Here is a 22,774-nt window from a genome sequence, read left to right on the forward strand (position 1 = left end):
GTCCGCGCCTTTGCAGTGCTGACGCCGCCATGGTGCGGCTGTCAAGCGCTCGCAGGGCGCCCTTCGCGTCACTACGCTGAGTAGGACGGAGGATGCGTCCTCCACCTACCGGCCTTCTCATCCTCAGCCGGTTGAGGCTCCGGTGGAGACTGCAGAGTCGTGTTCTACGATGTCTGCCGAATCCATTGGACCTCCTTCTGGTCCCGTCACTTCTGCAGCATCAGAGGGGTGTCCATTTTTCCTCCGAGGCAGAGTCGTTCCGGAGATGGCGGCCGTGCCCGCGAGCGGCGGAGACGGTAGAGTTGGAAAGGTTAACCCCTCTCCGCCCGAACCGTCCCGCCCACATGATTGGTACTTCGGAGCTGCTCGGGCCTCTCGGTCCTCTCCTCCTGTGCCTTTCTTTCCCGACGGCACGAAGAGCTGACGTGATTTGCGGCCGTCCGGCCGTTCAGCTTCACCCCTCACCTCCCTCACCAACGGAGCCGCTAAGGGCGGGGACCCCTTCAGTGGAGCGGGATGCGTTCCTGGAGGGACCACCCAACCCTTCCCTCCCGTGTTTGTAGACAGTCGTCCGGTCACGGACGCTGCCCATCAGGCATGCCGGAGAGGCGGCTTCGGCCCTGCACGCAATAACGTTGCTGCAGGCTCACAAGGATTAACGAGGGAGCCCGCGACCTTCAGTCGTGCGATGTCCACCAGTGGTTCAAGATCGCCACCTTTGGCTGTGTCTGGCTGACATGACGGACGCAGACGAGAACAACTTGAATGCTCCTGTCTCACAGACCGGCCTCTTCGGCGAGCCAGGGGAGTCGTACAGCTCCGCTGCGCAGACTGAGGCGATCTCCTAGGTCATGCCCCGGCGGAAGAGAGCTGCCCTTGGTCCACCACGCCGGCTCCTCAGTCTGCCTCTCGCCGTCGGCGTCCTGCGGCGACCACCTCCGTTCCCCTCCTCGGACCCCATCTCGGCAGCGCAGGGGAACCGGTCGTCAGCAGCTCGCCCGCCCGCTTAGCCGCTTCCCGTGAAATTCGGGAGTTTAAGTGGCCAGTGAAGGGCGACCCGGATTGGCAGAGGATCACTCTTCAGGAGATGGAGCTCCTTCCCCCGATAGAGGGTCGGGTGGAAAATCCTTGGTTTGCATATGTTCCACCGGCTGTTCGGCCGGTACCCACTTAACCACACATAAGAGTGCATTCCTCTTCCCTCTCTAGGTCTCCGGAGGATCGAGAGAGCCGTGAGCGGGTACACACCAGCTCCCCTACCTCTCCTCTATCGCCAGCGGGTGACCTGAGGAGTCCGAGCTCTCCGCTGAGGAGACCGGACCACCAGCACCCTCATCGGAGTCTGCGCTCTCCGTAGAGGAGACCAGATGACCGTTACCCTCAGCGGGCTCAGGTCAGTGTCACACACACATACTGTAGATGTTTATGCTGTCACAGCAGACGCACCGGCAGTCCCACCTGTCTCGCTTCGCTGCCCCACCGCGGGTACTTCGGCAGTGTCGTTATTTCTCCTCATACGGTGCCTGGGTGCTTGGCTTCAGTTCCCAGCCCGTTTCGTTGGGTTTTACGCACGATCCGCCTCGGTTACGAATCCGGCACTCCCCAAAATTCGGGCTTTCGTTTCACTGTGGTGAAAGCGTCCGATGCACATGTACTGCGTGCAAAGTTCGATATCCTGTTGGCGAAGGATGTTCGAGCCGGTCCCTCTTACCGAGATGATGATGGTGATAGGGTTTTTCCAGCCTTTATCTCATAGTACCCAAAATACGCGGCGGGTTACGATCGATTTGATTTACGCACCGGCTCTACGAAGGTGTTCTTTTTGGATGATAACGCCGAGCCTCGTATTTCAATATTCAGATCGGTTTGCAGCCTTAGACCTGTAAGACGTGTACTTTATGTGTCCATCTCCCCTCGCTTTAGACCGTTTTTTCGCTCTGCGTCGTGGGGTGGGCATATTAATACTGAGTACACCATTCGAGCTGTCTCTCTCTCTCCGTGTCTCCGTGTGCTAGTCACGGCATTAAAATATCAGAGAGAGAGCGTTGTTCGCATTCTGCTTTTATGTACGTCGACTTATAATAGCCCGTTCTTAGCAGACGTGCGCGAACACAGAGAGTTAATGCTTCGGCATCTCGCTCGTTTAAGTCTTCAGGTCGACTGGGAAAGAGCAACTTTGCCCCGTGCAGAGGATCCTTTTTCTCAGTATGGAAATAAGACTCGATCGACTAATTGGCGTGTTTTATAAGAGCGCGCAACCTAGTCAGTTCTGACTTGCCTCGGTTTAATTCGAGGGAAGTACGCGGTCCCTCTGAAACAATTTCAGAAGCTCCTGGACATATGACAGCATGCTGCGGCTGTGACATCCGCCCGAGCTGCTTCATATGAGACCGCTTCAGCGTTGGCTTACGATCGAGTCTCGAGGAGAGCGTGGCACACCGACATACACCGTGTAAACATTACACCTGCGTGTCATCTCAATTTTTCCCCGTGGTAGACCCGGCATTTCCGATAGAAGATGTGCCCCTGAGGGGTCTCCTGGCATTCTGTATATTGCAATGCCCTCAGCACGGGATGATCAGCCACGTATGACGGGCTTGCAGTCTCAGGGGTGTGCATAGCACCCCAACTGCCGCGAGCGGTGCGCTGTATATCTGGGACTTGTACGCTCCGCTATGGAGATGCGAGGGAAGGATGTATTAGCCGACACCAATAACATTGCGACTGTTGCGTTATTTACCGTTAAGGCGGTTTTGCGCTCTCGTCACCTGTCGCATCTCGCTCGTCATCTCCTCCTTTGGAGTCAGAAGCATCTGAGGTCCCTTCGTGCCATTTACATCCCGGGTTCGCTAATGCAGCGGCAGACGCGCTTCCCGAGCTGCGCCCCCGGCGAATGGCGACTCCACCTCCAGACGGTCCAGCTAATTTGGAAGAAGTTCGGTTGTGCGTAGATGGATATGTTTGCGTCGCCGGACGATACCCACTGTCGCCTATTTTATTCACTAACCGAGGGCAGCCTCGGCGTGGATGCGTTGGCACACAGCTGGCCGCGGGGGGTGCGTAAATACGCATTCCTTCCAGTGAGCTTTATTGCGCAGACACTGTGCAAAGTCAGGCAGGACGAGGAGAGCCTTTTTATTAGTCGCCCGTACTGGACTACCAGGAATTGGTTTTCAGAGTTAATGCTCCTCGCGACAGCCCCTCCCTGACGATTTCCCCTGAGGAAAGACTTTCTTTCTCAAGGAAGGGGCACATTATGGCACCCGCGCCCCGACCTGTGGGATTCCATGTATGGTCGTTGAGCGCGCGCAAGGTTTAGGTGATTTATCGCAAGCGGTATCTAACACCATCGACGCGGTTCGAGCACCGTCCACAAGACGGGCTCACGCGCTTAATGAAACCTTTTTCGTCACCCGGTGCTCTTCGCAAACGCGAGGACCCCAGAGAATGCCCATTAACATTGTGCTTTTATATCTTTAACATAGGTTAGATGGTAGGCTGTCCCTCCGCCATTAAAGTTGATATCGCCGCTATTTCTGCTTATCACTCACTTATCAACGGCAGATCAGTTGGCCAGCATGATCTAATTATTACATTTTAAGAGGCGCTCGCAGGCTAAACCCCTCGCGCCCTCCCTCTTTCGCCTGAGACCTGTCCATGGTGCTGAAGCCTTCAGGTCTCCCTTTTGAGCCTTTGCAGTCTACGAGTCTGATGTTTTTATCAATGAAAACTCTGACCCTGATAGCATTGGCCTCCATGAAAAGAGTAGGGGATTTACATGCATTCTCTGTTGACGATTCGTGCTTTAGTTTGGTCCTGCTGTCTCACTGAGACCCAGACCAGGCTACGTGCCCAAAGTTCCCACCACTCCCTTCAGAGATAAGGTGGTGAGCTTGCAAGCGCTGCCCCCGGAGGACGCAGACCCAACCATGGCTTTTGTTGTGCCCCGTACGCGCACTGCGACTCTACGTGGATCGCACGCAAAGCCTCTGGACCTCAGACCAGCTCTTTGTTTGTTATGGTGGCCAGCAGAAAGGGAAAGCTGTCACTAAGCAGAGGATGTCTCATTGGATAGTTGATACTATCGCCCTGGCTTATAATCTTCAGGGTATTCCTTGCCCCTTTAATTTGAGAGCGCACTCCACACGGAGCGTTGCCTCATCTTGGGCTTTAGCTCGTGGTTCCTCCCTAACAGACATCTGTAGAGCTGCTGGTTGGGCGACACCTAATACGTTCACTAGATTTTACAGTGTTCGTATCGAGCCTGTATCCTCTCGTGTTCTTTCCTCACCAGGGGGAGCACGGAGAGCAGTCTCGCAGGTCGGCTTGCAGCCTCCAACTGATGCTTCATAACTGTGTCAGTATGGAAGGCCTTCAGAACAAAAATGCGTAATGGTTTGAATTGTTCTTCCTCCGCTGCCTTGGCAGCCTTTGTTGCGGAGCATTGGCTGTCAGCCTTTCACTAGCTGTATCCTCGCGAACCTACGTGTCTGGCTCGGGCTCCACATTGTGTCCCACCGGGTTCCTTTGTGAGTATTTTTCCGTGGGGTTAATCCTACCAGCCCACGTTTCCCTTAGCAGAGCACTGCTTTGCTTACACAGCCACGGCTGTCTTTATTTCTCAACTACGGTTGACTTCGCCCACCATTAGCCCTTAAGACGGGCGGTGGCTTCCGCAGCGTTCCTATCCCGCTCAGGTAGGGCGCTTCCCAGTCGCTGGCACTTCTGTGGGGTTAAAGGAACATCTAGTGCCCGGCCTTCTGCCTTAAAACCTATCTCCTCCTCCTTAAGTGGAACCGGAGGGCTTTACGCAGACACTGGAAGAGGTCAGCCCCTAGTGGCGTTTTGGTAGGGATTCCCAATTCGTCGGTCACGACGTGACGTCGTAGTGACCGACTGAAAGGGAACGTCTCGGTTACGGATGTAACCCTCGTTCCCTGAAGGAGGGAACGGAGACGTCACGTCCCGTCGCCACAGGTGCTGCCACCTGCTGTTTATCGGCCGGTCTCATTTTCCCGGCTTTCTCAGCGAAAAGAAGCTAATTTCCCTATTTGCACCTGCTGCTTATAAAGGCACCTGGCGGGGCGGCGCCAGCATTATGCAAATATCTCAATGCCAAGTTCATTGGCGTTTTAGTAGTATACGAAGCAGATTGGTCTCTCTAAGCGAGTTCCCAATTCGTCGGTCACGACGTGACGTCTCCGTTCCCTCCTTCAGGGAACGAGGGTTACATCCGTAACCGAGACGTTATTTAGGGTAGAAGTGGGTTACTCATAGCTGGACTATATTGGGTCTATAATTAGCCGTCATTTCAACATCTCAGTTTTTGTTTGCTGGGGACGTTTCTGTCTGTTAGAGAAAGTCAAGATTCACCTGGGAGCAATTTACCAAGTCAGGACAGATTTAGAAAAAACTTCTAATAGAAATTTATAAAAAAATTTGTTTGACCGGCACAATTATGAAAACTGTATTATGAGAACTTGTTCAATAATTTTGCATGTAAAGACTTGTACTATGAACTGATGCCTAAATGTTGTGGGGGGTAAGACTATTCAACAGAGACCCATTATAATACATTTTGATCAACATGACATAAGCAATCGATAATGTAGGAAAAAGCAGAGAATTGTACATAATCATTTGCATGGATGTACCAAAGCATTTGCAACTTGTTCAAAGAAATAAGAAACTGCTTTTTTGATGTGCACAAGTGACACAATGATGTGAGAAATGAACAAGTACTTTTGAGAATTTCAATTCTGATCTGAGAATTGTACCAAAGCGACTGAGAAAAACTGTAAACTGCACAGTATGCGCTGCAAACGCAGCTGGTGTGAAAGCACAATGGAAACGCGCATACATTTTTGTTAAATCACTGCTGAGCATGATGATAAAAAGCTAAAATAATCTTGTTGTAGTCTTGTAAATAGTGTCACTACAAGATTCAGTGTTTGTAAAATCTTTAGTCTGAGACTAAAAACTGTGAACCCAAGTCTTTAGATGTGAGCTGATAATCTTATAAAGTCTTTTCTAAATCTTTTCAAAGTCTTTAGGTGTCCACAAAGCATAAGGGATGACCCCCTAAAGACCCAACAGTAAGAGGGGAGCGAAAAGCAGCCAAGGTTGCAGTATATGCTCTTAAAGTAGAGGGAGCAAAACCTGAGAAAAACTGAACTGAAAACTGAAGTGACTGGGCAGTTAACTGGCTCAATATGCCTTTCACTACATATGAAGTGAAACTCTCCACTTTGATGTATACAGGTTCCTGGTGGAGTCAGTATTTGTATCTGTATTTGTATTTGTAACAATCTCAAAATTATTTGTATCTGTATTTGTATTCGGATGGAACCGGAGGTGGGCGGGTCTTAAACCAGAAGTTTGTCATATTACATGAAAATGACATTTTAAATGAATTGTTGCTTCTATTATAATTATAACTTAAATAACTGTAAATATTTATTAAAACGCAATGCACAGACATGCAAGTATCTGCACTGACAGAATAGTTCAAAAACAACGGTTTTGACAAGAATTTACGAAAGCATAATAAGCATAACAACAAACTTGCTGAGCTCGTTATTATCCATGTCCATACAGCGTTTGCGCGAACAGAACGAATTGTTTAAAAAAAACTTTCTCATTAATCTTCATCTGAATTAATAAATAATCAGATATTCATTAAAAATTTCAAATAACAATATGCTCTCATATTCTAAAAAGTAGTTTTGACTTAGTTCAAAACAAGCAACATGATTTTAAACAATATGTAATTAGAAAGATTTAATTCAAATGTTTCAGTTGTTATTTACTTACTTTATTTTTATGTTAATTGCAATTCATGTTATAGTAATCTTCAGTTTAAATTTTGCTTTTAAAATGTTACATTTTCATATTTTTATCTATTTACTTATTTATTTTATATTCACCTAGATTGACAATGAAGCTTGCTTTAAGTTGAAGTAATTAAAAGATCATCTGTGACCGAAGTCACACGGAGACACTGAGTTATTAATGAATATTTTATTATCAAAGTTCAGCATTTTATTAAGGTTTTCTGGTCTTGTGTAATTAAATAAAAAAAATAAAAGGGTAATTTTTTACAGTTGGGTTAAAAGAAGTTTGATATTAGCAGCGTTTTTAAGATTTTAAACTAATTCCAAAACAGCTTGCGTTTCTAAATAATGGACACACAGAAAATGTAATTCATGTTATTTTGTAGATTGCACTCATTCACTTCACACACACATTATTCGTGCTTTAAGGGTTTTATAATTTAGCGCAGTTCCAGTAAACACGTGATTATGTTTGGGCGAATATTTTTTCTATTATTCAGATGAATTCGTTATTCGTTTTGAAGCCATTATCCGTGCCCTTCCGAATAACGTATTCGGCTTCGGGCACATCCCTAGTCTCAACAACCTCAGTTGAGATACACTGATTGACAAATTGATCCCCTATAGAGGCCAATCCAACAACTTCCATACTCCTGGAAATATGGCACTCCTGGCCCGTATCAGAATATGTGGAGGGACCTTCCATGGTTGACCTGCTAGGAGAGCTAGGAGGTCTGAAAACCAAACTTGGACCGTAAAAGATGGGGACATCGGTTCTCTAGAACCCCAGGAGCAGAAAAATTTGGGAAGAAGGTGTAAAGGCGTTGCCTCAGCCATGCCTTTACCATAGTGTCCAACCCCATCAGTGTCAGAGAGAATCAACATGGGCAAGTGGCTTGTCCCCTGAGACACAAATAGGTCCATCAGACCGTTTTTTACACACATTTGCTCCACCACTTCAGGGTGGAGTCTGCATTCCCCAGGCCTCAGCCCCTGCCTTGACAGAATGTCTGCTCTGACATTCTGGGCTCTTGGAATATGCATTGCCCGAGAGGCATAGAGACCACAGTTTCTTGTAGACAGGAAACAGATGCATTGCGCATAACCCTGAACATACATAACGGGTTTCCCCTCAGGGAGAACCTAATGCAATCCTAGACACTGTTTTCAGGAATGCATTGTCACCAAAATGTTCATTGTTCTTTGTTTGGAGGGTTAATTTGCTCCTTTGACCAGGGACGACATCTCACTACCGGAATGTCATTTCTATGACTTTTGAGACTGTATTAACACAATACAGTCATCTATACGGATCCCCTGAGGTCTCAGAGGAGCAAGGGCTGAATCCATACATTTTGTGAATGTGAGAAACCAAGGTTTATTCCATGTCATCAGGGAATAAAGGCATTAGCGTGTAACCCTGAGCATACATAACAGGTTTACCCTCTGGGAGAACCCTTATGCTGCATTTACACCAACCGCAGTAAGGGCGTGAAGCGCGAGTGATTTCAATGTTAAGTCAATGTGAAGACGCGTTGACGCGCGTCAGGAGGTCCCGCGGCGCGGAAGAGGCGTTCGGCGCGGCGCGGAAGACGCGTTTCCGCCTCTTTCGCGCGCGAAGCTCGGGCGAAAGGCGCAAATTGAGCGTTGTGTGCGGTACGCGCGGTAAGCGCGAATTGTGCTTTTTGTGCATCTTGCGGTTCACGCGAATTTGCGGCTGAAGCCCGAGTTGAAAAATTTGAACTTTGGCGGAATTTCGCGCCGCGTTAACCAATCAGGAGCCTGCTTGCTGCTGTGGTGGCAGCCCCGCCCGGAGTCACTCACTCAAGCAGTCACTCGAAGCTATATGACACAAGTTGTTATTTCTATAGTGGAGACAGGAATAAAAAGGACCTCGCTTGGAAGAGTGTCAGTAAGGACTTTGGGCAACTTGGTAAGTTGTAATACACGCTTCACTTTTGAGTCACGTGACGTTTATCTACCCGCGCCGTTTATTTTTCCCCATAGTAAGGTTACCCAATACAAAACTGGTAACTCTCTTGATAAATGCACAAGTAACATCAGTCATCTTGCAAACAGACACTCGCACAGCAGTTGCCCCTCCCACAAGAAGCGGATTTTGCTTCGGACGCGCGGCAAATGCTTGCTTTTTCCGCGCGTCTACTCCGCTCTACACGCGCGAATGCATCCAAATTGTTCAAGCGGCAAACCACGCGCGGTAGACGCGATTTTGACGCCCAAACCACGTTTGGTGTAAACTCAGCATTAGAGTCACCACTGAGAAGGTCTTATGTGCAGTAGGCTAAAAAGAATCAGGTTGGACGCTGCTGCCATTAGACCCAATATTTTCTAAAAATATTTTTGTGTGAAAGGGGCCTAATATGATCCTGGACACTCCTGTCAGGATTGACTGGTGCAAACAGGAAACAGATGTGCCTTCATTACCACAGTGATTCTTGGGAATTTGGATAAAACAGGTTTAAATTAAAAAAAAAAAGTTAGTTAAATTCAAAATCTGAAGGTATATCATTGTAGACCAAGGTCTTGGTTGCTCAGCAATTTACCAGTGCAACCTCCCCTCTTTGTATTTTTTTCATAAAATAGGCGTTTTTCCAGTTATTACTCATACAACGTTTACTTTAAGCCTAAATAGAAAAAGTAATGATTTTTTTTATTTAATAAACATATTTTTGTATTAATAGAGACTATTAATTTAATAACTCAACAGCACTGAAGAAACATATTGTAAGCATATTCATTTAAAACAAATAAAACTCCATCTGACGGTGGTGACATTAATCTGATGGTGGTGACAGTGGCCTCATTACAACATACAATTCCAAAATGTATACTACTCAAGTCAATAGCTTCTTGCTTAAACTTTATGTAAATATTTGGTCCAAAAAATAACAATCCTGAGCACTGTGATGAACAAATATCAAATCATAACTTCCTAAAATACATAAAACCTGACAGAAAAGACAGAAAACCTGACGGTGGTGACATCTGACGGTAGTGACAAAAACCTACTCTTTCACATGAAATAGATGAGTTGTTCACATTAGCCATCTTCTCTGTTGCTAGCTACTTCAGACCTATTCTTAAAAATGATACATTTATTTCATAATCTAATCTAATATTTTTTATACAAAGATGACGGTGTTGACATGTTATGGTTGTCACAGTTGCAGTGTCCAAAAATATGAACAAGTTTGAGAGAAAATAGCAAACATACAGGAGCTTGAGTGATCTTGAAGCATGCAATAGAGCTGAAGGTTTGAAAATGGGGTCCTCAGGAATGCAGTTGACCCTGTAGTTGTCTGATTTTATTGCTTTTTATAAATATCTGACGGTGGTGACGAATATGTGGGACACATTTTGAGCAATCACAAAATAATAGTAAATATTGTTCAAAACTCACTGTTTGTAGTTTTTAATACATATTACAAGGTACTCTTTCATGTGGTAAATATATTATTCAAATCAATTATTACTTTTGGCTTTTTTAATCTTTTTTAAAGTTGAAATGATTACTCTTAACTGAGGACAGCTGATTTTGTAGGCAATCCAGCATATAATCATTAAATTAATAAAAAATAAAAATAAACCTAAGAACCTTACATATGTGCAAAGGACCCCCTGATTATAACATTGATTATTTTTCTTCATGAAAATGTTATTAGTTTCCAACAGAATTAGCACTTTTCTTAGTGGGACATGTTTTTGCCAAAGTTTCAAGAATCATTGACCACTGAATCCCAAACCACCCTGAGAAACAATGTTCTTTGTCGGGGGGGGGGGGGGGTTTGATTGCTCTTTTATGGCTTTAAGATGAAACTCCAGATGTGTCATATGGCCAGGAATGATGCCGAACATCCATTTCGTCAGTGGCGGAGCCAGAGGGCTAATTGGGGTGAATTGGCAATTGCCACCCTAGACAAAGTCCTTGCCACCCCTGTTGCCACCCCGCTGAAAACATTACACTGTTTGATTTTTACGAACATTTCTCAAATCTCCCAGCAGACGTGAATGCGCTGCATGCGTGCTGTTGCTGCTGTTGCGTGCTGTTGCTGTTACACGAGAGCGACTTAACAGCAAACTCCTCCGTATGATTTCGCGAATCGCTCTCGCTGTACTTTGACGTAATCCAGCTGTCGATTCTTGCGGCGCCGCATGAAGTCGAACAAGCCTATTGGTTAAGCTGACACGCATCTCCTTCGTGCTCCAAAACATAACGCGGCAGCACACACAGGATCAATGAAGAGCGTTTTACTGGTATGTACGGCTTTTATTGGTATTAAATTAAATAAGTACTGTTTTAACGGCGAGTAAGGGAGATGTTGCACTGTAGTGCTTAGCATTAATACTTCAATGAGCCTTACTAGTCTTGTGAAACTGACTAATACTGTCACGCCTGCGTGAAGATGCTTAAAACAATAAAAACATGTCGTTAGCAAATGTTCAGCAACAATCACAGACATTAGGTAGGCTTATTCATATTGTCACGTGTAATGCAGCATATTGAACTTAATTAAACCACCGTGGACATAGTACAGGGATGTAAACAGCACACTTTTCGGTGCCTCACGCTTTTTTCACGCCAGTTTGGGTGACTTGGGTCTGAGAGGGTTGGATTATAATTTCACAAAGTCATCTGAAGCCATTCCATAGCTTAATGTGAGGGACAGAAGTCTATTTACATCATTAAATTAATGATTAAATTAAATAATCATTAAATTAATCCCTTCTCCCTTAATATAACATGTCTAGACGTCTTTAAGCAATTTTCCTTGTGTTGTCAAATAGGCTAGACCTCAATATTCAGATCTTCGTAATGTATTACTTTAGTATTTGTATTATTAGTATCGGTGTACTTATGGTAAATAAAAACAAGCAAATTGTTCCAAATTTTAATTTCTTCATGAGGTGTGTAACCAAGTTTTCCTTTAGGGACAGCAGAATGAAGAGAAAAAACAATACCAACTTCTTTCTAAAGAAGCAAAAGTCAGGTACAGATCAGGGCCAAACAGATCCCAGTTGTTCTATTTTTGCTATGTTCTATATTTGGAAAATAAACAACTTTAATTTAATCTATATACATTTTGTGGAAAATAATTTATTTTTAGTGTAATTGAACACTTTGTATGTTGACCCCCCAAAATAATACCTTGCCACCCCTGTTTTAAAAGTCTAGCTTCGCCACTGCATTTCGTGAGACTGAGCTAGCACCAGCCAGTCATCTAAGCGGATCCCCTGAAGTCTCAGTGGAGCAAGGGCTGAATCCATACGTTTTGTGAACGTGCGAGGGGAAAGAGCTATAGGCAGTTATATTATTGAATTATAAATATTATTTCCCTCAGAGCTCTCTGTGAGAACAGACGTTGTATGTTTCGAAGAAGGGGGGCGCACTTCAAAGCCCTTATAGACAGTAGGAATCTTAGATGTAGCCTTACGATTCGCGATAATAACTGATCTGAGGTCAGCTTATACTTGTATTTATTGCTCTGTGGGAGGGGGTCTCTCAAGATGCACGCACTATTATTTTTGTTGTTGTCAGCATGAGGAACTGGTTGCTTGGGCTGAACCTTACCTGCAGCCTTCTGAGAAAAGGCATGACAGGGATTAAATGTTTTGAAACTCTTGGAATCTATCCAGGACAGAGCAAATAAAACGGTAGAAAAAAAAGAAACACAGAGAATTTGGTTTTTATCTTTCTCTTTAATGCCTGAAAGATTTCACCATAAATGTCTCTCCGTGGCTAGCAGACATAGAACGACGATCGCTTTTGTCGTAGCATGGAGAGAGAGATCGGCAGACTGTCTCGTTTAATAAATCTGTGTCCACTGGCTCTCCCTTATTTATTTCCCCCAGTAAGTCAGTCTGGTATCCCTTACGGTATACTATAGTATGCAGGTATGCATCAGCCCGACCAGCCGCCTTCGCCCACTAAACTAGAAATGCGAGTGCAAACACGGGCAGAAAAATGGTCTTTCCCATGTTTTAACACTTAATTTGGCTATTCAATATTTGATTTCTCATATCCATGTGTGAATTGTGTATCTTCGTACAGACTAACAAAGTCTGACTCCTTTGGAGCTATAACATTGCATTGAGGTCCCGGTCGGGGCAGAAGAAACCACTGTGCAGGCTTCCAAACCCCTCCCGGGTGCAAAGGAACTAAACAGTGAGGTCTGAGAAAGGGCAGAAGCCATCTGCTCTTTTATGGCTGTCAAGGTGTCTACCTTGGTTGCTCCTGAGTGTTCCACCTGTTATGAAACGAGGGCAGGGAAACACACTTCCTGAACTGCTCGCTAGCCATTTAAACTATTTTTTTACTAGTTTTGACATACAATTTGACAGACAATATTAACACAGAGCGCTCACTGAATGACAGAAAGCTGTAATGCGCTGTTTGCGCCTCCCTTTTATACCTTCCGTTATCCGTTGCACTTGTGACTTCATCCCTAGCCGCCTATAAGACAGGCTAGTTTTACAGTTATTCAGATACGCGAATGCTGTGGCGTTTTCCCCCAAAGTGTCATTTCATGACGCAGCGTTAAGTTACATTGAAAGGGAACAGTAGCTCTATACCTACAACTATTTTGTAATTGTAAAAGCTACCATAATAACGATTTATATACAACATTTACAATTAAGCATTTGGCAGACAATGTTTTTATTCAAAGAGACATACAGTGCAATGGTATTAGGGAAATGTCACTAAAAAGTTTGGCACAATAGACTTTATTCTGGTATACAATATTGATAGACGTATTTTAATTTATTACAAGGCTTTTTAAATATTACATTTTGACTGGATAATTACAACAGTTTGAAGTTATTACGTGATGGAAAGGGGGCTGGTGCTTTTACAACAGGGATGATTTGTCATCATGTGAAATTATTGTGTCACTCTTATATGTGTGATTCTGTCTGTAATCATCTATTGTCAATATTATCAATTAGTAAACAATGTTATCTTATGTTTGGTTTAGAAGGAGATGAGTATGGTACTGTACTGTTCATTTTGAAGTGTCAATAGTCTTTAGTAGTTTGTTAATGAAGGCTTACCGTGGGGTAGGGGTTAGAACAGAAGACCGTGTATTTCCGGATGATTCCATTGAGTTTGAGTGGAGGCAGCCAGGAAACGAACACCACGGAGCTGCTAGATGCAGCCGCCTTAACTCCAGCAGGAGGGCCAGGAACTGGAACATTAAGAATATTAATATTAATTTAAATACAATTAAAGGCAAACTTTAAGTTCTGTTGCTTTTGTTGATACTGGATGCCCCGTCGCAATCTGTCATTGTTCTGAGAATAAGTATTCACACTCCACACCCAATGCCATTGGTTGACCAAGAAGTCAATTTTTAAGGTGCATAACACATGACATTGTGTTGCATATTTAATTCAATGTGTGCATTTATGTATTATCTATAGTTAATTATTAAGTTATAATTGTTATTGGAGCTCTGAGAGCAATGGCGTTACAGTAACACTCATCTAGAAGCCAACATACAAAATGGCTTACATAGTTGTTGTTACAGCACTGCACCTTTTTGTTGGGAGAGAATTCTAGGATGAAGACTCCTGGCTGGGTGGAGTTACTTAACACAGTCTCACCCCATGTCGTTTATTTGACGACACTTGACCATTCGTCATATGTTGACGCGAAGGGTATACCTTTCGCGTCATTTTTTGACGAACTGGGGACTTCAATACTATTACGTCCGTTGCATTCTCTTTCCTATTTTCTTACCATTTTCGCGTCGGTTTAGGGTTAGATTACGCAAAATTAAACAGTCAACGCAAAATTAAACAGTTGTCACCTGGCGTTGGGGTTAGAGTTAGGTACGCAAAATGAAACAGTTGTCACCTGGCGTTGGGGTTAGAGTTAGGTTTGGGTAGGGATGTCATCATGGGCGTAGATTTAGGGTGGGACGCTAGGGACATGTCCCTACCAATATTCAGGGAAGACTGAATTGTCCCTAGCAATAATTTCGACCAAGCAATTAATCTGTATTTATATATAACCACTGATGTCCGTCTTATTCTTGTGTTTTGTATTTTTTACTTATTATATTTTTCTTCATGAATCATTTAAATGAGATTAGAAATCTTTTGCAATCCCATTCTGTAAAAATAGCGCTCTATGTGGTACACAAACGGTTAACAGCTTTCGTTCTCTGCAATGCCCGCCTCCGTAACTCACATCGCTAATATAATTGGATTTGCATTTCTTTAGTCCCGCCTCTCTAAATCACATTGCTAATATGATTGGATTAGCATTTCTTGAGTCCGCCTCTCTAACGCACATCACTTTATGCTGGGCTTGTATTTACTTGCTACGTGTGATAGGATGGTTTCACTTTGTACAACGCGCCAAAGTTCACTCAAGACGCGCGTGATTATTCGGGCGACAGGTAAGTGAGGAAGAAAGTATTATTATACCCACTGTAACTGTTTCATGCACAAAAAAAGTGGTGTCACAATGATTTAAGGACAGTGTTTTCACCAATACACGACAATCCCATGTTAACCTGAGGAGTTGTAAACTTGTGTCAACCTTTTATAAATGGGGTGGCAAGGTTATTTAGGGTGTCCCTAATCCATGAAAGAAAATAACCCCAACATGGTAAAAACATGAATTCATGTCATGATTGCTGAATACTTTACATTACTGCACTGTGGTCATTACTTGCACAGATGTACATAATGCAAGGTTGCATTTTATACTTAAACTATTTCTTTCACACTGATTAACTGTCTGTAAATGAAAAGAAGATTGAACTACAGAAACGTTAATAAACGTTGTTCAGGAAACAGCATGATATATATACCTACTTCAACACTGGGTTTTTTCTGGCAAAATTAAATTAAGAATTTAATATTAATTGCATATTCTTCAATGTTATAAAGTAAATATGGATTCATATATGTTACAATGTGATTTTCTTTTTTTTGACAAAGACTTAAACAGTTACTGTTTATTAGGCTCTAGTTTTTGCAATGCGACCATTTTATTTATGTCCCCACCAATGCCAGAATCAAACCTACGCCCTTGGATGTCATTATGTAAATCTAACCCTTAACCGACGCGGAAATGGTAAGAAAATAGGAAAGAGAATGCAACGGACGTAACAGTATTGAAGTCCCCAGTTTGTCAAAAAATGACGCGAAAGGTATACCCTTCGCGTCAACATATGACGAATGGTCAAGTGTTGTCAAATATTGACGACATGGGGTGAGACTGGGTTGAGTTACTCTATGGGCAATGGTTATAAATTATGAATCTTCTTACTGTAGTTGAAAGGTGGTGATAACTAGTGTAGTCAGAGGGAATCTCACCATCCTCTTTGGTACGTGTATAGATCTGCTCGCTGCGGACTCCATCTCCAGCCCGGGTAAAAGCCAGGACCTGGATGCTGTAGTTGGTGTACTTCTCCAGGTGTTCCAGATCTAATGAAGGCTTGGTGGTGGTGATGTTTCTTATCTCTCCCAGCTCTGAAACACACACACACACACACACAAAATATAGGGAATTATATAAAAAATCTAAAGATCTACTGGAAAAAATCACACAGGTAAGAAGAATTTTTAAAGAGATCCCTGTAATATATGTGTAAATAACCATTTCTCCAGTCAAGAGTGTAATTACATGTGTTGTTACAGTGGACTTACATATAAAGTATCTACATGTATGTATGCACTTGGCCACTATAAGTGAGGATTTGGGGCAGATGAACCCAAGCGCAGACAGGGATGAACAATACAAGACTTTATTAAATGAAAACAGGGAAAAACAAAACCCAAGAGGGGGCAAAACAAGGCATGATGTACACAACACTAAACTGACACTAAACTAGACAAAAAACAAATATGAACTTAAAATTAACAATAACAGACTAGACTAGAAATATACTGGACTAACAACTTATAGGAAGATGTACAATGGGCACAGACACAAGTCATGGACACAATATAACAAAACGAACGTGCGTGCACAAAACAGCAAACACAAGGACTTTAAATAGGGATCAAATAATGAGGATGACAGGTGAAAACAATAATTAGAAATGAGGATCACAAGGGAGCGGGGTAAAAGAGACAAGACAAGGAAAACACGTGGCTGGATAAAAACATTTAAGGCCACGTGTTTCCACACAAAACATGGTACTGTCAGAACCCTGCCACAAAGACCTGATATACTTCAAGACAAGATTCTGACAGGATCCTGACACAATATTCATTTTTGTGAGCACTTTATTTTACAGTCCTGTAGTTCTGTATGTACTATGTACTTACACTAGTAATTACAATAACTGTGCAATAGCTAATAATCAGCCCTGAACCTAACCCTCAACATCCCCAACCTTAAGTCCCTTTAGTTGTCTTATATTAGTCAGTGCTTTGTAGGGTTGGTACACTAAGTGCACATAATGTCAAATAAAATGCAACCAATTGTTCTTATATAAGTAAATAGTGGTTTAAAACACTTTCTTGCCTTTTTAAAATCAAAGAATCTGCACTATTTAGAGTTCACAAAACAAATAATATAATGTATGGCAGTAAGCATATTAAAACCATTGTATAAGGTTAGAATTTTCTTGCTTCTTTTGATATACACCAAATGTTCAGGGATATTCTGCATTTATGCTGGAATAAAATGGATCATCAGGTTTTACACAAACCTTTGGAGTAAATGGTACATCAAGTGTATGCTATAATTTCTGTGTGACATTGGAAAACACCAAAGACTATTGGTGTGTTGCATGGAGAGTGTAGTGTTGCCTGCCTCCATCAGGAAGATTGGCCCAGTAAATGACGCGATATCCTAGCAGCATCCCATTCAGTGCCTCTTTTGGGAGTGCAGACCAGGACAGAGAGATGGTCTCTGGGGTGGTTGCTGTCGTCACAACATTCTCAGGTGGGCGACTGGGCACTGCGAGAGATCACAGGACAGACACATGCAAATGATCCAAAGTATATATGTAATATAACGTATGGAATACGGAACTTACACAAAAATGGAAAGCTAAATAGTGATAGTAATTCATAAACTAATAACTTAAGAGGAATGTATACCTGTAGCTACAAGCAATTCACTTTCTTTCAAATGCTTTCTTTACTTTGCCTTTCTTTACAATCCATAATACTATCTTTAACCATATTGTACACTGCAAAACTTTATGTACTAGTGTAAATTTACATAAAAATACTGGCAGATAAATCACTAGGCACATACTCTAATTTTACATGACTACTTAAGTAAACCATTTGTACCTGTTATTATGATACCGTAAATGTGGTTCACATTAGTAGTCATGAAAAATGACCAAATAGAGTAGCCTACAGTTATGTCACAAAACTTAATAATAGTTAACTGTGATGTAGACATGTAAAATACTGTTAGAAATGTGACCCTGCCCAAGTTTTTAAGTTGCTTTGGTTCTTAGATATGGCTCAGGTCTTTCCTAAGTTTGTTCTATTGAAAAATATCTTATACACACTATTCAAAAAATGTAACAAGTCCTTAACATTTTGGTTTGTTCAAATCCCTGAAAGTATTAGTAACAGTAAAAATATGAGCAATACTAATGCTTGCTTTAGCAAAGAGCACTAGTAAAGCACACTAACCATCCTCTAGCGTGGTGATGGTGATCTCCTCTGAGGTGGGACCCATTCCTGCTCGGTTGGCGGCTTGCACCCGCACCTCATATTGGGTGTACTTCTTTAGGTTATCCAGTGTTATGGTTTCCATGTCTCCTGTGGTGTCCACGTTAATGGTGTTGTACTGGGGGCTGCCCCCTGTCCCAAACTCCCGATAGCACACTTGGTAGCTTCGGATTAAACCATTCTGCAGATGTTTATGGGGGGGCTGGAAATGAAATAGAATAGATGAAAATGATGTGTGAATTGTGAAACAAAGTCCATACTTCTGAGGTTGCAAAATGGGAGTTTATGCTAGTATTGGAACTACAACATCATAAACTCTTGTCATCAGATGTTGTGATATTTACTTTCTGGTTGCATACTGCATAACATTACCTCCATATTTATTCACTTATTTAAATCATTATAAATGTTCAAACATTTAAAACTACAGTGGAAGTGTCACTTTTACTTGCTATTTTTTCTTGGTTGGTCAATATTATAAAACTCTTGTTTTTATGAAGTGTAAGGAATTGGCAAAATAAACTGAACAAAACACAATCATAATCACTTTAATACACTCTCAGTAAAAATGGTCAAAAATGGCCCCTAAATGTCACTGTGACAGTACCCTTCAAAAAGGTCCTAATATTTGTATACATTTGTATACAGTACCAGTACTGTATGTACCTTTAATGGCGCTTTTCCATTGCATAGTACCCCACGGTTTAGTTTAGTTTGGGTCGGGTCAGCTTACTTTTGGGAGCTTTACCATTGGGTGCAGTACGTAGTACCCAATACTTTTTTCGTACCACCTCGGTTGGGGTTCCAAGCGACCCGAGCTGATACCAAACGTGACGCGAAAACACTGTAGGTCACTGATTGGTCTGAGAGAATTGTCATTACAGCGTCATCACATGTAGATTAGCTTTACCTGTGCTAGGCTAGCTTGCGCTGTCTCGAGCAAAAATGTTGTCATCTGTGCTCTGCTATAAGTTCCCAAACTCACAAAAAACCTCCACAGATTGAGAATCAGGGACACATAACTTGCAGTTTGTGGCGGCACATTCGCGACGAGCACGTCAGCATGATATATGCTTAACTTCAATGAGGGTCAGCTGAGCGCCGTCGACTGACGCTGCGGTGTTTGAACAGAAACTGTCATGTGAGACTGAGGTAACGTTAGTGAAAAACGCGATGTGCAAACATCTATTTGTGGTGGCCAATTTTAATTTTGCGGCGGACCGATAAAAAAATAAATGAATGGGTACAATAACGCTCTCACTTGTATGATGTCGCAGCAGTATGCAACGCAAATATAACGACACGCCTATAATCCCTCCCACTGCGAAGTGATACCAAACTCGATGGAAAAGCTAACCACGCCAAAGTGAGGTGAGCTGACCCGACCCAAACTAAACTAAACTGTGGGGTACTATGCAATGGAAAAGCACCATAAGATACTCATACAAACTCTTAAGGGCAGAAGTGTACTTTTTAAAAGGGTACCACCCAAGTGACAGCTGAGTACATTTTTGGTCATTTTTCTGACAGTGTATTCACTAGCACAATTTAGTACAATTAAAAGCAATTCTCCATGATCAAAACAAGTTAGTATTAGTGGCATAAGACCTTTTGACTCATCCCTCTATTTTTGTTCATTAAAAAAAATTTAAATCCTGGAAAGGCACTAAATTGTGCACTGAACATTAAAACTGGTCAGTGTATGGTTATATTTATTCTTAACTAGTATCGTTTTAACCAAAGCCAAAAGTTTTGGCTCCCCTCCAGATTTCTTATGTTTTTGCATATTTGGCACAATTTAATGTTTCAGATTTAAATATTAGTCAAAGACAACACAAGTCAACACAACATGCATTTTTTAAATAAAGATTTTTATTATTATGGAAAAACAAAATTCAAAACTACATGGACCTGTGTGAAAAAGTGTTTGGCCACTAAACCTAAGAACTGGTTGGGCCACCCTAAGCAGCAACAACTGCAAACAAGTGTTTGTGATAACTTGCAATGAGTCTGTTACAGCGCTGTGGAGGAATTTTGGCCCACTCGTCTTTGCAGAATTGTTGTAATTCAGCCACATTGGAGGTTTTTTTAAAGATGAATTGCCTTTTAAAGGTCAATAGGATTGAGGTCAGGACTTTGACTAGGCCACTTCAAACTCTTCATTAAGTTTTTCTTCAGCCATTCAGAGGTGGACTTGCTTGTGTGTTTTGGATCATTGTCCTGCTGCAGAACCCAAGTTTGCTTTAGCTTGAGGTCATGAACAGATGACCAGACATTTTCCTACAGGATTTTTTGGTAGACAGCAGAATTCATGTTTCCATTTATCACAGCAAGTCATCCAAGTCCTGAAGCAGGAAAACAGCCCCAGACCAACACACCAGAACCATATTTACTGTTGGTATGATGTTCTTTTTCTAAAATGCTGTGTTACTTTTACATCAGGCGCAATCGGACACACACCTTCCAACTTTTGTCTCATCATTTCAGAGATTATTTTTCCAAAAACCTTGAGGATTATCAATAAGTTTTCTGGCAAAACTGAGACAAGCCTTTATTTCTTTTTGCTCACCAGCGGTTTTCCTCTGTGAACTCATTTTTGTCAAGTCTCATTCTTATGGTGGAGTCATGAACAATGAATTAACTGAGGCAAGTGAGGCCTACAGTTCTTTGGATGTTGTTGTGGGTTTTTTTGTGACCTTTTGGATGAGTTGTCGCTGCGCTTTTGGGGTAATTTGGGGCCGTTCACTTCTGGGAAGGTTCTCTACTGTTCCATGTTTTCGCCATATGTGGACAATGGCTCTACCAAAGCTTTAGAAATGGCTTTATAACCTTTTTCAGACTAATAGATCTTTGGATCTCAGCATGATGGCTACCTTTTGAGGATCTTTTGGTCTACTTCACTTTGTCAGGCAAGTCCTATTTAAGTGATTTCTTGATTGCGAAAAGGTGTGGCAGTAATCAGGCCTTGGTGTGGCTAGAGAAATTGAACTAATGTGTGTTAAAAAACAATTTATTTATGTATTATGTATACATATACAGTGTTGGGGAAAGTTACTTTTAAAAGTAATGCATTACAATATTAAGTTACTCCCCAAAAAAGTAACTAATTGCGTTACTTAGTTACTTTCTTTGGAAAGTGATGCTTACGTTACTTTTAAGTTACTTTTGCGTTACTTTTTCGTACTTGGCTGAGGCTTGATCTCTTTCAGGCCTTGCAGATGTTTTTTATGATCGCAAAAATGGCCTGTCATCTCCGCTTCTGCCTCAAACTGTTCCCGCTCAGGCGTGTGTAATTCTACGTTAATATGTTCAGTATAATTCAGTACATTATTTTATTTTTAAATTGAATTAATTAAACTGAAAAGTAACTCGCATTACTTTTTTTTAAAAGTAACAAAAATATTAATGTTTACATTTATAAAGTAATGCGTTACTTTACTCGTTACTTCAGAAAAGTAATATTATTACGTAATGCACATTACTTGTAATGTGTTACCCCCAACACTGTACATATACATATGTATTATGTATATAAAACATAATAAAGTTATAGTTTTAAAGTATAGTTAAAGTTTTAACCAACCTGATCTCACAAATTTCTGTGGTATAGTCACGGAATATTTTACTCATTTATTTGTGTCATTGTCACGGATCTCCGCATTTTTTCTGTGTCTGTACCATAGACTTTCTTTTCCGTCTTAGTTTCACGTATTGGTTACTCAATTGTTTTTCCTATTTCTAAACCATTTTCGCTTTGGTTTGGGGTTAGATTTGGGGTTTGGGTTAGGATGTCACTTCAACTATTGGTTTCCAGATTTATAAACATCTGTCGCCTGACGTTAGGGTTAGAGTTGGGTTTGGGTTAGGATGTGATTTTATGTAACAGAAAGTCGTTCTAACCCCAAACCCAAGCAACAATGGTAAGAAAATAGGAAAAACAATTCAGTAACCAATACGTGAACTGACACAGAAAAGAAAGTCTGTGGTACGGACACAGAAAAATGCAGAGATCCGTGACAATGACACAGAAAAATTAGAAAAATATTTGGTGACTATAACATAGAAATTTGTGAGATCAGGCTGGTTTTAACAGGGGGCAAGCACTTTTTCACACAGGGCCATGTAGTTTTGGATTTTTTTCCCCTTAATAATAAAAACCCTTATTTAAAAATTGCACGCTGTGTTGACTTGTGTTATCTTTGACTAATATTTAAATTTGTTTGGTGATCTGAAACATTAAAGTGTGACAAATATGCAAAAGCATA

At 42.1% G+C, this 22,774-nt stretch overlaps 1 protein-coding gene across 2 annotated transcripts in view; it reads right to left on the bottom strand.

Annotated features, from left to right (window-relative positions):
- The window catches only part of dscamb (Down syndrome cell adhesion molecule b), a 188,912-nt gene that overhangs the window by 37,351 nt on the left and 128,787 nt on the right, over window positions 1-22,774 (bottom strand). For both annotated transcript variants that reach the window (XM_073815642.1, XM_065281876.2), the window contains exons 17-20: window positions 18,471-18,711; window positions 17,629-17,775; window positions 16,182-16,337; window positions 13,905-14,038 (exon numbers count right to left, since the gene is read on the bottom strand). In XM_073815642.1, the coding sequence (XP_073671743.1) occupies window positions 13,905-14,038; window positions 16,182-16,337; window positions 17,629-17,775; window positions 18,471-18,711 (678 nt within the window). The remainder of the gene's footprint in view (window positions 1-13,904; window positions 14,039-16,181; window positions 16,338-17,628; window positions 17,776-18,470; window positions 18,712-22,774) is intronic.

This window comes from Paramisgurnus dabryanus, chromosome 8 (assembly GCF_030506205.2).
Source record: "Paramisgurnus dabryanus chromosome 8, PD_genome_1.1, whole genome shotgun sequence".
In the NCBI taxonomy this organism is placed as follows: domain Eukaryota; kingdom Metazoa; phylum Chordata; class Actinopteri; order Cypriniformes; family Cobitidae; genus Paramisgurnus; species Paramisgurnus dabryanus.